Genomic DNA, 13,217 nt, shown 5'->3' with positions numbered 1-13,217 from the left:
GAGTGTCAAAACAAATACATATTTTGGAGAATAATCACTCCACCTAGTGTCCTCTCTGTTATTTTCCATCAGAAATAGTTTTCTTTGGACTGAAGAATGTAGAAAACTATCCTTTTCTTAAGTGACTGGCTTATAACTAACTATCTTGGGGACAAACAGACTCATCAATTTTATTATTCTTCTTAGCTCTGGGTAACAGGAAGCAGAAAGTAAAATCACAGATAAGGGGGGACTATTGTTTTATGACCCTCACCACTTATTGGATTCAACTCATACTCTGAGAAAGAGCATGTGAAAGCCCTTTGAAAGGTAGGGCTTTACATAACATTAAGGAATAGAAGAATTACTCTATAATCAAAAATGCTGAAAAATAAATCTCAGTTTTGATTCTGTGAAGCATTTACTGAAAGCTTATACTTAAGAATAAAGCTGCAAAACCTCTGTGAAAGAACACCCACCTGGAAAGTACCGCTCTGGAACTTTGGAGATGTAGAATAGGAAAGCAAGAAGAGCAATCACATACATCACAATTACGCGAGGTGCAAAATCCTGAAAAGTAAAACATGTTTTTTTTTTTCACAGATATTTCTACTTTACTGAAGTCTCAATTTATTATGAATATGATGGTAGAATTTAAGACTGTTCAATCTGAATTGTTGTATAGATAAATCTCCAATAATAAGCCTGATTTTCATTCTTCAGGAAGAAGTCCACAGAAATGGAGCACAGTGGATGCCCTAAAGGTTAGGCTACTAAAAGAGTGAGGGCTTTATGCTGCTGAAGGTCCTAGTGTGTCTGAATTCTCTACAATGTATGCATCTGGGTTGGATACATACGGGAATGGAGTAGTCTCTTGGCTTACTCATTATCAAATGAGTAAACCAAGAGACTACTGACTAGTGACTTATAATCAGAAATGATCTACACAGCTTGGTCTAAGACAAAAATCTTCCAATATCACAGAAAAAAAAAATGGTTCTCTTGGATATCAAGCACTCTATCTTACTGCTCATGCTCTATTAGAAAAGTTTTCCTGGAGAAAAATTGAAAGCATTCCTCTAAGAACTGGAACAAGACAGGCTGTCCTCTTTCACCAATTCTATTCAGCACAGTCCTTGAAACTCTAGCCACAGCAATTAGGCAAAAGGAAGAAATTAAAGGGATACAAATAGGGAAAGAAGAGTTCAAACTATCCCTATCTGCTGATGACATGATTCTGTATTTAAAAGACCCCCCCCCCAAAAAAAATAAAAACTCCACCAGAAAATTTCCAGAACTCATAAATGAATATGGCAAAAAAGCAGGATATATAATTAACACTGACAAATCAATTGCCTTACTAATCACCAATGATGAATTAGCTGAAAGAGAAATAAGGAAAACCATCCCATTCACAACAGCTCAAAAAAAAAAAAATACTTGGAATTCAATCTAACAAAAGAAATGAGAGACCTCTACAATGAAAAGTACAGAATATTAAAGAAAGAAATTGAAGAAGACCTTAGAAGATAAACAGCTCTCCCATGTTCTTTGATAAGCAGAATTAATATTGTCAAAATGGCCATATCAAAAGTGCTATACTGATATAATGCAATCCCTATTAAAATTCCAATAATGTTCTTCATAGAAATAGAAAGAGCAGTCACAAAATTCATTTGGAAAAACTAGAGGCCCAGAGTAGCCAAAGCAATCCTTACTGAGAAAATGAAGCAGGATGTACCATAATACCAGATCTAAAATTATACTATAGAGCTATAGTAACAAAAACAGCATAGTATTGCCAAAACAGACATGAAGCCCAATGGAACAGAATAGAAGACACAGAGATAAACCCACAAAAATATTATCTCATGCTAGACAAAGGCACATAAACACACATTAGAGAAAAAAAGAGCCTCTTCAACAGATAGTGCTGGGAAAACTGGAAATCCATATGTAGCAAAATGAAACTGAACCCTTAGCTCACCCTGCACAAAACTCAACTCAATATGGATCAAGGATCTAGGCATTAGACCAGAGACCCTGTACCTACGAGAAGGAAATGTAGGCCCAACTCTCCATCATTTTGGCTTAGGAACTGAATTCTTCAACAAGACTCCTAAAGTGCAAGAAGTAAAACCAAGAATCAATAAATGGAATTGTATCAAACTAAAAAGTTTCTTCACGCAAAGAAAACAATCAAAACCATGAAGACAGAGCCTACAGAATGGGAGAGAAGCTTTGCTACCTGCCCCTCAAATAGAACATTAATCTCAAAGATATATAAAAAACTCCAAAAACTTAACACCAAAACAAACAACAACAACAACAACAACAAAAAAAAAAAACCAAATGATCCAATCAATAAGTGGGCAAAGAAATTAAGCAGGCACTTCACAGAAAAATAAATACAAATGATCAAAAAAAAAAAAAAAAAGAAGAAGAAATGTTCAACATTCTTCTCTAGCAATTAGAGAAATGCAAATTAAAACTAAACTGAGATTTCATCTCCAGGCACAATGGCAATTATCAAGAAAACAAATAACAATAAATGTAGGTGAGGATGTGGAAGGAAAGGTTCACTCATACATTGCTGGTGGGATTGCAAACTGGTGCAACTACTCTGGAAAGCAGTATGGAGACTCCTCAGAAAACTTGGAATGGAACCACCATTTGACCCAGTTATCCCACTCTTTGGCATATACCCCAAAGGACTTAAAATCAGCACACTACAGTGATGCAGCAACATCAATGTTTATAGCAGCTCAATTCACAATAGCTAAGCTATGAAACCACCTAGGTGCCCTTCAGCAGATGAACAGATAAAGAAAATGTGGTATATATACCCAAGGGAATTTTACTCAGCCATAAAGAAGAATGAAATTATGGCATTTGCTAGTGAATGGATGGAAATGGAGACTATTACACTAAGTGAAATAAACCAATCCCCCCAAACCAAAGGCCCATTGTTCTCTCTGATATGCAGAAGGTTAACACACAATAATGTGGGGGGAGAATAGAAGTCATTGAATTAGGGAAATTAAGGGCAGGAGACAGTATGGGAATAGGATTGACAGTAGAATGAATCCAACATAACTTTGCTATGTTCATATGTGAATACAAGACCACTGTAACTCCACATTATGTATAACCACAATAATGGGATCCTAATTAGAATAAGTTAAACTCCATGCATGCATAATATATCAAAATACATTCTACTGTCATATATTGCTAAAAAGAACAAATATAAAAATAAGTTTTCCTGGCCTTGAGAAAATAGCCAGCTATAACTTATACATATTGTTCTTAATTCTGATTATAAAACAAAGTTACCAAAAATCCATTTGAGGAATAAAAACAAGTTATCTCTCTTCCTAATTCAAATACATACATGAGAATTACCAGATTCCTCAGATTAACTAACCTTAGATTTCTCAAGACTTTCTAGAAAATACAACTTCACCCCACCTCTTAGGATTATCCCTTCTGGAACTTTTCACCTTTTGTAACAACCTCTACAGTTTTTAAATATTAAGGCTTATTAGAGAATTTTCTGAAAGTTTCCCTTTGTTCTCTCACTGGAATGATCCATGATCATATTAGAATTCATCTTTAATAACCATTGTCTTCCTATTTCATATTTCAATTTTAAACTTTTAAACATGAAAAAATTTCTCATTTTTTCCTACATTTCTTTAATATCCATTGAATTAATAGGTCTTGTTTTTTTATTATTATTATAAGCTTAAAAGGATGTGTTCACCACATCCAAATTTTAATTACTTCTATATTAACAAAAGTTATCCATTTGTTGGAACTAAATTTACAGTGGCAGCTTCCTATTCTATTTTCTTATTTTTAAGGTATCAAAACTCTCAGAAAATGTTTTCCCACAGAGAGGATCATTTATATCCTTCATCATTACTATCTCACTGTTCTTACAGTTTCCTAATCTTATGAAGAAAGCATCACCCTTGTCCTCAAATGAACCAGATTAAATCACTTATTTACTGTCATAGAATATTCTTTGTTTTCAGTGTATATCTAAGTGCTTCCTACCATACTGTTGCCAACTTCATGTAAGTGAATGTAAGCCTACTAATAATAGTTTTTCCTCTTCTATTAATGCATGATCCTTACTAATAATGGATTCTTTTGAAAAAAGCCTGCTTTTAAAATCCCACATTCCAGACTAAAGGCCTCAATGCAAAAAATATACATGATTTCTGCCAGCTTCATTTTCTTTTTTCTTTTTTTTCCTTTTGGTACTGGGGATTGAATCCAGCAGTACTTTAACACTGAGTTATATCTTTTTTATTTTTATTTTTTTAATTTTGAGACAGGGTCTTGTTACATTGCTGAGGATTTCACTAAGTTGTAAGGTTGGCCTTTAACTTGTGATCCTCCTGCCTCATCCCCACTTCCAGCTGGCTGGGATTGTAGGTGTCCACTACTGTTCCCAGCATTCTGCCAGCTTTCTTGGTATATGTGCTCATGTAAGAAAATTTCGGTTTTATTCTGTAGCACATACTTGGCATTTTTATATGTATCTCTAAGAATATAAGTCTTATTTCTAATCATAATCTCAAGAATGTTGAGTCTTCACTGAGGTTCTTTCTAATGCATATTAACTATATTCTATAATACCTGATATCAATAGCTCTTCTTTTATTTTGCAAAATATTGCCCTTGGTGAGTTGAATATCCTTCTTTGACTCCAGCAACCAATACGATGATAATTTCCAAATCTTTATCCCTAGTCTCAAACTTGGCCTAAATTCCAGACCCTGTGTCTACCTTCATATCCTATAAATACCTCAAATTCAACAGGTTCAACAACAAAAAAATCCTTTCTAACTCCTCTTTTCCCCACCAAAAATATCAAGTGTTCCTGCTTCTATACTTTGGTTACCACTGGCATTATCACTGATCCAGCAGACAAAGCTAGAAACTTTGAAGTCCTCCACAGATAAGGACTTGGATATTTTACACATTAAAGGTAAGAGAAAGAGAAATAAGAATGTGTTACTTCATAGACATTCAGGAAAAAAAATACTAATTAGACTTTACATATGCTTTTGAATGGTATGCTTATTTATATAGCAGTGAAAATTATGGTGTCAGCATATAATTAAAAATATGCTCTCAAATGACACAAACTCACCCACTACTGATTATATTACTTTCCCCAAAATAAAATTGAAAATTAAAAAAATGAGGACAAATACTGATGACACTTAACGTACCTGTACAATAGGAGCTCCAATTCCTCCATTGAGCCAAACCCAGTGAAGAGTAGGGATTACTCCATATCCCGAAACAGAACAAAAGATGATAGAACGGAGCCTCTGCCATTGCTGTGTGAGGTAATTGGGATGAATCTGAGCAAAGAACACTGCCAGGATCATGGCAAGCACTGTGATCAAGTATACTTGACGCCAGTACTGAAATGAAACAAAATCAAATTTTAATTCTGCTATTAACAATAGTGAAGGCAAAGAGTAATTTTGGCTTATACTTAACACATTCCAAACTACTTGGTACTTTCAATTCCAAACAGGATTATTTATCTTTCTTAAAAAAAATTCATATACCAAACAACTATTAAGTTTCATAGGATGACAAATCAAATTCTCAAGTGAGCTACTGAGACTGCATTTATTCCTACAAAAACATTTCCTGAGTACCTATTACCATGCTAGGCATGGTTAGAAGTCCTATAGAAATGTAGCAGACTATGACACAGACTCTCCCAGTGGATGAGCACATAGACTCTGGGAGGGGCAAATGTAAACAAATGATCATAATTCAATAATAAATATTATAACTGAGTTTCAAACAAAGTTGTAAAACCACTGAAGAGAGAACAATGTTACCTGGGATAAAAATGCTTCACAATGGAGGCAACATCTAAACTAATATTATGTGGGAAGGAGCAGCTCTCAAAGAAAAGGAGCAGCAAGTGCAGCAGGGAAATTTGGAGGAGGCTGAAAGGCAGCAAAGTCAGGCTACAGATTTTGGGCTTTACCATGTCATTCAGGAATAGCAGAGTTCTTTAAGAATGGGATGACAGGGTCATTTTTTCAAATGACATGAGTGTAGAAAACAAAGAAATGATAGGGAGCCTTCTAAACAGACATTAGAGGTTTATTCAAAAAGAAATGAATTCTGTTAAAGAATGAAGATGCGAGCACCAGGCTGAGGAAGCATTTCTGAAATACACTTAAGGTCTTAATGGCTAACTGGATATGTGAGAGAGCAGCCGTGGAAGGCTCCACTCTTTCTATCCTGAAAGGCCAACAGTGGCTTCCATTGATAAAGGAAATGAACAAAGATGTTCCAGGTTTGGGGCATATATGATGAGGAACATGAAAATAGGTTCACTTTAAAATACATTAAGTTTGAAAGGTTTATGGGATATTTAAGTATTTAAGTGAACATTGAAAGCTGGAAATGAAACTCAAAAAGCTAGCATCATATAGGATGTGAGTTCTTAACTTGGCTCCAGGGATCTCTGTAGGGTTATACACCTCCTGATTCACAATTTTGGATTGTTTCTTTAGATGTGTACCCAAATACACCTTCTCCTGGATTGATGGTCCATAATTTTCTGTCTCATTCTGAAAGCAGCCTGTGTTCCTTAAAAGGTAAAGAGCCACTAAAGCAACTGAGTATTTGGAAACGATAAGAAACCAGAAAGAAGCAATTTTTCCTTTATATGATCATGGACTGTGTTAGCTCTATAGCTCTCTTTTTTAGCTTTTCTTTTTTTCTTTTCTTTTTTTTTTTAAAGAGAGAGTGAGAGAGAGAATTTTTTTAATATTTATCTTTTAGTTCTCGGCGGACACAACATCTTTGTATGTGGTGCTGAGGATCGAACCCGGGCCGCACGCATGCCAGGCGAGCGCGCTACCACTTGAGCCACATCCCCAGCCCTTTTTCTAGCTTTTCTGATGTGTCCCACTTTAATGTTTAGGAAGTCAATAGAAAATAGTTTCAGAGAAATATAGAATGAGATAAGCAAACAATTAAAATGATGCATTTTAGTTATCAGCATGCTTCCTCTCTTTTAAGGTATGCAGTTTCATGCAAAATGATTTAAGTTATGAAAACTGGGCAGATATGAACAGAGTTTACTACTAAAATCAATTTGCAAGGTTAATTGAATATATATTTAATTATATGCTTATCTCCCAAAGTCATTAGGCCTAAAAAACAAAAAGCTCACATTTAAAGATTTTTTATTTTATTTTATTTTATTTGGTGCTGGGGATCAAACCCAGGGAGATTTGTGCATTGAGCTACATTCCTAGCCTGTGGCTCATGTTTAAATGTGTTTAAATGGATGCAATTATTAATGCTCTTTTATTCAAACCTAATATATGACTTTTCCCTTTACTAGTTTTATATACTAAATATGTTGATAGTTTGCTCTGCCATCATACAGATTTAAGAATCCCAAAAAGTAAGAGGAATTCTGTCCTGCAGCCAATCTTTCTCAATAAGCCACAGCTTAGAGCACCATGTGTGGAGGGTGCCTTGGGAAGGCCAGTCTCTATTCCTTGTGAAAAGGACTAAAACTACCCTGTAAACATATTGCTCTTAAGGGAGAAGTGTAATCTTCTGCTGAAAAGCAGGTAACAAAAAGGACAAAAGAAAAAAAAATCAAAGAATATGATAGGAACAAGAAAGAAAAAGAGTAGAGTCAGTGGGGACTTTCTGAATGGGAGAGTTTGAGATGTGGTGAGCTCATGGCTCAGTTTGCCTTTGGGCAGGTGATGGGTTAGAGGTTATATTCTTTTAAAGTTTGACTTGGCAACATTTTTAGGATAGGTGCTATACTATCTGAACAGTTTTGCAAATATTGCTTTGCATAAGACAAAACTGAGTTTTAGGACCTTAGGGACAGAAAGCAGAGTTGATCCAGAACTTGGAACAGACATATCTTATAGTTGTTAAAGACCCTCACAACACATGGGGTCTGTTTTTAGGTCTACTATGCAATAGAGGACTGAGAAAGGAAAACATATTTATTATAGAAGAACATGCATCAAGACATGCACAGATATATCTTTTCTTTTTTTCAGTGAATGAGAAATAAAGTATGAAGGGAAATGGAAAGTGGAAACCAACTTCATTATTTTATCAAAAGCTAACTTCATTTAACTTCAATTCTATAAACACAAAAATTAAAGATATGCAATGTGCATATATAAGTAACCATATACCCATATGAATATAATTAATAATTCAATGTCTACAGTAAGCTTCAGAGATAACTTCAAATATATATATTTTCCAGTGGAAAAGGAGTGAAATAAGTGTGGAACTAGTAATAGATGTTAGAGACCACAGGTGCCTTTTGAAAAATAAGTTTATGCCTACACAAGACTCTTCTGTTTATTCTGTAAGTAGTTACTTATTCAGAAATTCAAAGGAACCACTGCAAGAAAACCTGAGACCTACATGAAAAGTAGAATGTGAAATGTTTTAAGCTACTTACATTATTACAATAAAATGCATAAAATACTCCTGAGACATAGCAGCCCAGTATTCCAATAGAAATTCCTGCATAATCTAATGCCATCCATCTTCGACAGGTTTTTTCTGACCGATGACAAGAAAAAAGATGATATCCCACAGAGCAAAGCATACAGACCTATGGAAAATAAAAAGAAATCTTAACAAAATGAAACAAAAATAAACTAAAGTAATTCATGCATGATATTCAGGGAATTGGTTAAGGATACAGGCTTTCAGCTTTATCAACTTAGCAAGGCCCTAAGCAATTTAGTGAAACCCTGTCTCAAAATAAAAAATAAAAGGAGCTTGATATGTAGCTCTGTAGCTCAGTGGTAACACACCCCTGGGTTCAATCCCTTGTACCCTCGCCCCCTCCCCAAAGTGCAGGCTTTTAAGACAGTGTAGGCTTTCAAGTCAAATACATCTTGCCTTGGATTCTAGCTCTGTGCTTACAGTAGGGCAAGACATGTCTTTTCTCTAAACCCCAATTCCCTCATGTGTAAAATGGGGATAAGAATCACAAAAAAGGAAATTTAAAATGATAGCTATTTTATATAAAAATTATGAACAACTTTTTATATAACAATTATAAACAGAAGTAGGGAAATTACACAATACAAATGTTTTTAAAAAATCACATGAGGGTATTTTGTTCTATGAATAAGTTTAAAGAATGAGTTTAAAGAAGCAATATGTGTCCTTAAGAAAATCAAAGAATATAGAACTGTACAATGTAAAAAATATAAGCCCTTCCCACTCAATTTATTCCCCAAAGGTAGCCACTGATAACATTTGTTATATATCCTTCCACTTATTTTCAATATATATGCCCAAAAACTGTGAATAGAAGTCTGCAGCCTAGGGATGTAGCTCAGTTTTAAAGCACTTGCCTAGCATGCTCAAGGTCCTTAGGTCAATACCCAACAACTACTTTCCCCATCCCCCAAAAGGGAAAAAAGCCTGCAAATACAAAATATACACTTTTAAAAATTAATCAAATGGACTCACACTATATGATCTGTTCTGCAACTTGCTTTTTTTTTTTTTTTTTTTTTTTTACTTAAAACTTCATGGGCATAAAAGATGCACTGTATAAAGTTTACTTTTAAATTCTAAGGTAAACATGGCTTTATTGTCCCCAAATATAATAAATCATGGCTTGATGATTATAAAGATAAAACCTCTATTCTTGAAAAGATTTTTTAGAAACAAGTAAAGAAGTAGTGCTATAAGAAGTTATATAGGAAAAGTCAGCAAACCATAATTAGAAAATTGAGGAGGGTATTTGTGAGTGTATCTGTGCATTGTGGGGTGGTACAAGAGGGAGGAAAGGTGAATTACAGAAGAACTATCACCCCTGTAGAAGCTAGAGTTCAGCTGATACTCATCAGGAACATACAAGAAGACATGCACAGGTTTATTGGGGGTCCACAAAAAAAAAATGACATAATGAAAAATATAGAACCATTAAAGAATGTCCTGTCTTTATTCATTCATGATTATGACAAGTCCTACACATCAAGGAGTTTCAACTTCAAAATTATGGAACAGGTGATACTTTAGAAGATTTTATATGTCCCCTCTTACATGGTGTAGATTAGAGAGGCAAAGGGGAGAGGTTACCTCAGAGAGCAATAACAAAAGAGCCTATACTAAGTCAATGGGGGTGTGTATGCAGAAAATGGGACAATAAACATTATACTTAGTCACAATTTCATTTCTTCATCTACTGTCTAAAATCCTTACTGGTCTATGGTTTTTGGCTACTAAGTTACCAAGCAGAGTTTACTATCCCAATTAAACATAACTTTAAAGGTTGATAGTTTTCTAAGATTAGGCTTGTGGTGTGTATTCTCATTGATAGGGAAAAATCTCATTGTCATAGTGTAGAATGATACAAGAATTGGATACAAATCAGGAAGCAGAGATAATCTAGGCATGGAATTAGGTAGACATGTAGATGAGCAAGCAGTAGGTAGCTGTCAAGTAGAAATGCATACACAAATGTATGGATGAATTTTAACCAAAATGTCAAGTGTGACTTTTACTTTCTTCCACAGGCTTTTTTGTTTGCTTGAATTTCTATGTAAATATATACATATAGGAAAAATAAGAAACAATAATAAAGCTCATTCAATTGTCGCAAAGAAAGTTAAAGAGGAAAACTATGCATCAAAGAGGGAGGGAAGTAATGTTAATAGATATCACAAGTTTTTAAAAAGTTAGCCGATGTTTAATGTGCCCTATTTTAAAAGGAATATGTTATTGTTAAGAGTTCCTTTAAAAATGAAAAAAAAATTGGCAAAGTGGGTATGTTTCAGTTATCACAGAAAGTTTCTATGGGATACCAAAGGCATACAATTATAGTGTTCAATAATACTATTGAAGATTTTAAGTGCCCCCTTACAAGATGAGGACTAGATAGGCTGAGGTGGGAGATTACAGAAATAACCATGGGAACAAGGCCACTGACAGTGGGGGCAGTACATCTAAGCTCATTGGCTTGATAACAAAGTACCTCATGATCTGGCTTCTTCCTGCACATCTTTCCTACCCTTACCTTTTTTGGTTCTTCCAGGATTCAAACATAAAGACTAACATCTGCAAGCCCAGGAAGTGCTAAACTGTCTCTCGCTTTTGGGCTTTTACATAGCATTTATTCTGCTTAATGCCCTGCCTTACTTTCTTTCTGCACTCCTTCTACATGAGTGCCATGGTCTTATAACATTTTGGTCCTCTGCTCAGCATTGCATCACCACTACCTAGTATAGGGCCTAGAAGTATAAAGGAGGCATTCAGCAAATATTTGTTGAACTGAATATAAATGAACTGAATTTGGGGAAAGGCATTCTCAGATTCCACTCTTCTCCAAAATAAAATGTACTCTATAAATCTGGTTGGGAAGAAAGCACTGCGCAAAAAGAGTGAATAGAGGTGAGAAAAAAAAAAAAAAAGTCATGTCTTTTAAAAATTAAATGTAAGTCAATATTCATGAACAGATTTATGGTTTACTGTGCTGCCTGCTGATCCGACGAATCCGAAAAACTCGGGTGAACAAGTTAATTAAAATTTTATAATTAAAAAAAAAAGTGCTCTTCTTGTAGGGAAGATGTGTTCATTTTTCTTAAGCAGGTTGTACACCATGTAATAGATATATGCAGTAGCAGTTAGAACACGATTTTACTGATTTCCATCTGAATAATCCTAGGCAAGTTACTATAATACTTTGAGTCTATCTTTTCTTGGGCAGTTGTTACAGTTATTTAACCCTTATAGTTTTACAATATATTGTTTTCTCGGGCCAAAATGGAAATTAATATGTATTCTCTTAACTAATATCAGGTGTGGAAGGTGGTGAAGGGATAAAGGACAGGCCTGGAGTAGAGGGAAACACAAGGGATTCTCAAAGTAGATGATATTTATACAACTAACTGTAGATTACAAACCATTTTATACTTACTTATAATCATTAAGAGCACCTTAATTATGTTAACTTAAATTTTAAAATGTTAGCTATAAAGAATTTGACTCATTTCCATTATGAAACTGGAAATGGATCCCCAGAGGTATTTTGAATCTAATCAGGACAAAAACTAAACCTCAGAAAGAGTATAATTTAAAAAATATTTTTTAAAAAATTGATTTTTAATCATACAAAAATAATGAGTACTTTTTTCCTCAAAGAAATTTGTTCTAGAAACTGCAATTAGAAAAAAAGGGGGAGTATTTCTGATGATGAAGTCTGGAATATAATGACATGCTATAAAAAATTCGGACAGTTGACTTACAGGTTCACCTCTCAAATAGCAGCAACAGGTTAACTGTACAAAGTTCTGTCTGCTTTTGTCAGGATGAAAGGGGATGATTTTTTTTTTTTTAAGATTTTTTTTTTTTTTTAAAGAGAGAGTGAGAGAGGAGAGAGAGAGAGAGAGAGAGAGAGAGAGAGAGAGAGAATTTTTAATATTTATTTTCTAGTTCTCGGCGGACACAACATCTTTGTTGGTATGTGGTGCTGAGGATCGAACCCGGGCCGCACGCATGCCAGGCGAGCGCGCTACCGCTGAGCCACATCTCCAGCCCCATGGGGATGATTTTTTTTTAATTTTCATGTTTTTTGGTATTCTCTGTATTTTTTAAAAATTTAAAATGCCAATAGGACTATAGCCCATATTTGTTTCCTGCTTTAAAATGATATGTTTGAAAAAATCTACTGAATGTAATTTTTAAAGGCATTTTTATAAATCCTTGAAAACAAATGCAAATGCAATGGAATTACTCTGAGAGGCAGAGAGGAACAGAAACTGAAAGTATCTGAAACCAGGCAAGTATAAAAGGATCAAAGGAAATTAAAATTAAAGCAACAGAACATAAGACCAATACCAGAAAAACAAGACAGTAAAATAAAAGCAGAATGAAAAGTAAAGGTATGAAAAATCACAGGTATATTACAAATACGAAAAAGTTAAGAAATTTTCCCAAACAGGTTTTGAGTTGACATTAGTGATCCACTCAATCTGACAGTAAGAGTACAATAAGACATTCATAATCTTATAGCAGAGATGTCTAAAATGATAAAGAGGAGAGAAACAATTTTTTTTCAATCTTTGAAACAGTGAATTTCAAATATACTCCCATAACATACAAATACATGATAATAACAGGCTTTTTTGGTGTTCATTTTATGAAAGAAAATAAGCTGACCCATTTGCCAT

The 13,217-nt window shown here is 34.4% G+C and overlaps 1 protein-coding gene across 6 annotated transcripts in view; it reads right to left on the bottom strand.

Moving 5' to 3' along the window:
- The window catches only part of Paqr3 (progestin and adipoQ receptor family member 3), a 36,462-nt gene that overhangs the window by 18,945 nt on the left and 4,300 nt on the right, over positions 1–13,217 (bottom strand). For all 6 annotated transcript variants that reach the window (XM_026403146.2, XM_026403143.2, XM_026403144.2 and 3 more), the window contains 3 exons: positions 8,486–8,641; positions 5,229–5,426; positions 459–549 (listed from right to left, as the gene is read on the bottom strand). In XM_026403146.2, coding sequence (XP_026258931.1) covers positions 459–549; positions 5,229–5,426; positions 8,486–8,641 — 445 coding nt within the window. The remainder of the gene's footprint in view (positions 1–458; positions 550–5,228; positions 5,427–8,485; positions 8,642–13,217) is intronic.

Source organism: Urocitellus parryii, chromosome 10 (genome assembly GCF_045843805.1).
Source record: "Urocitellus parryii isolate mUroPar1 chromosome 10, mUroPar1.hap1, whole genome shotgun sequence".
NCBI lineage: Eukaryota > Metazoa > Chordata > Mammalia > Rodentia > Sciuridae > Urocitellus > Urocitellus parryii.
Note: the sequence above shows the minus strand (reverse complement) of the source record. Positions and strands in the feature narration are given on the sequence as shown.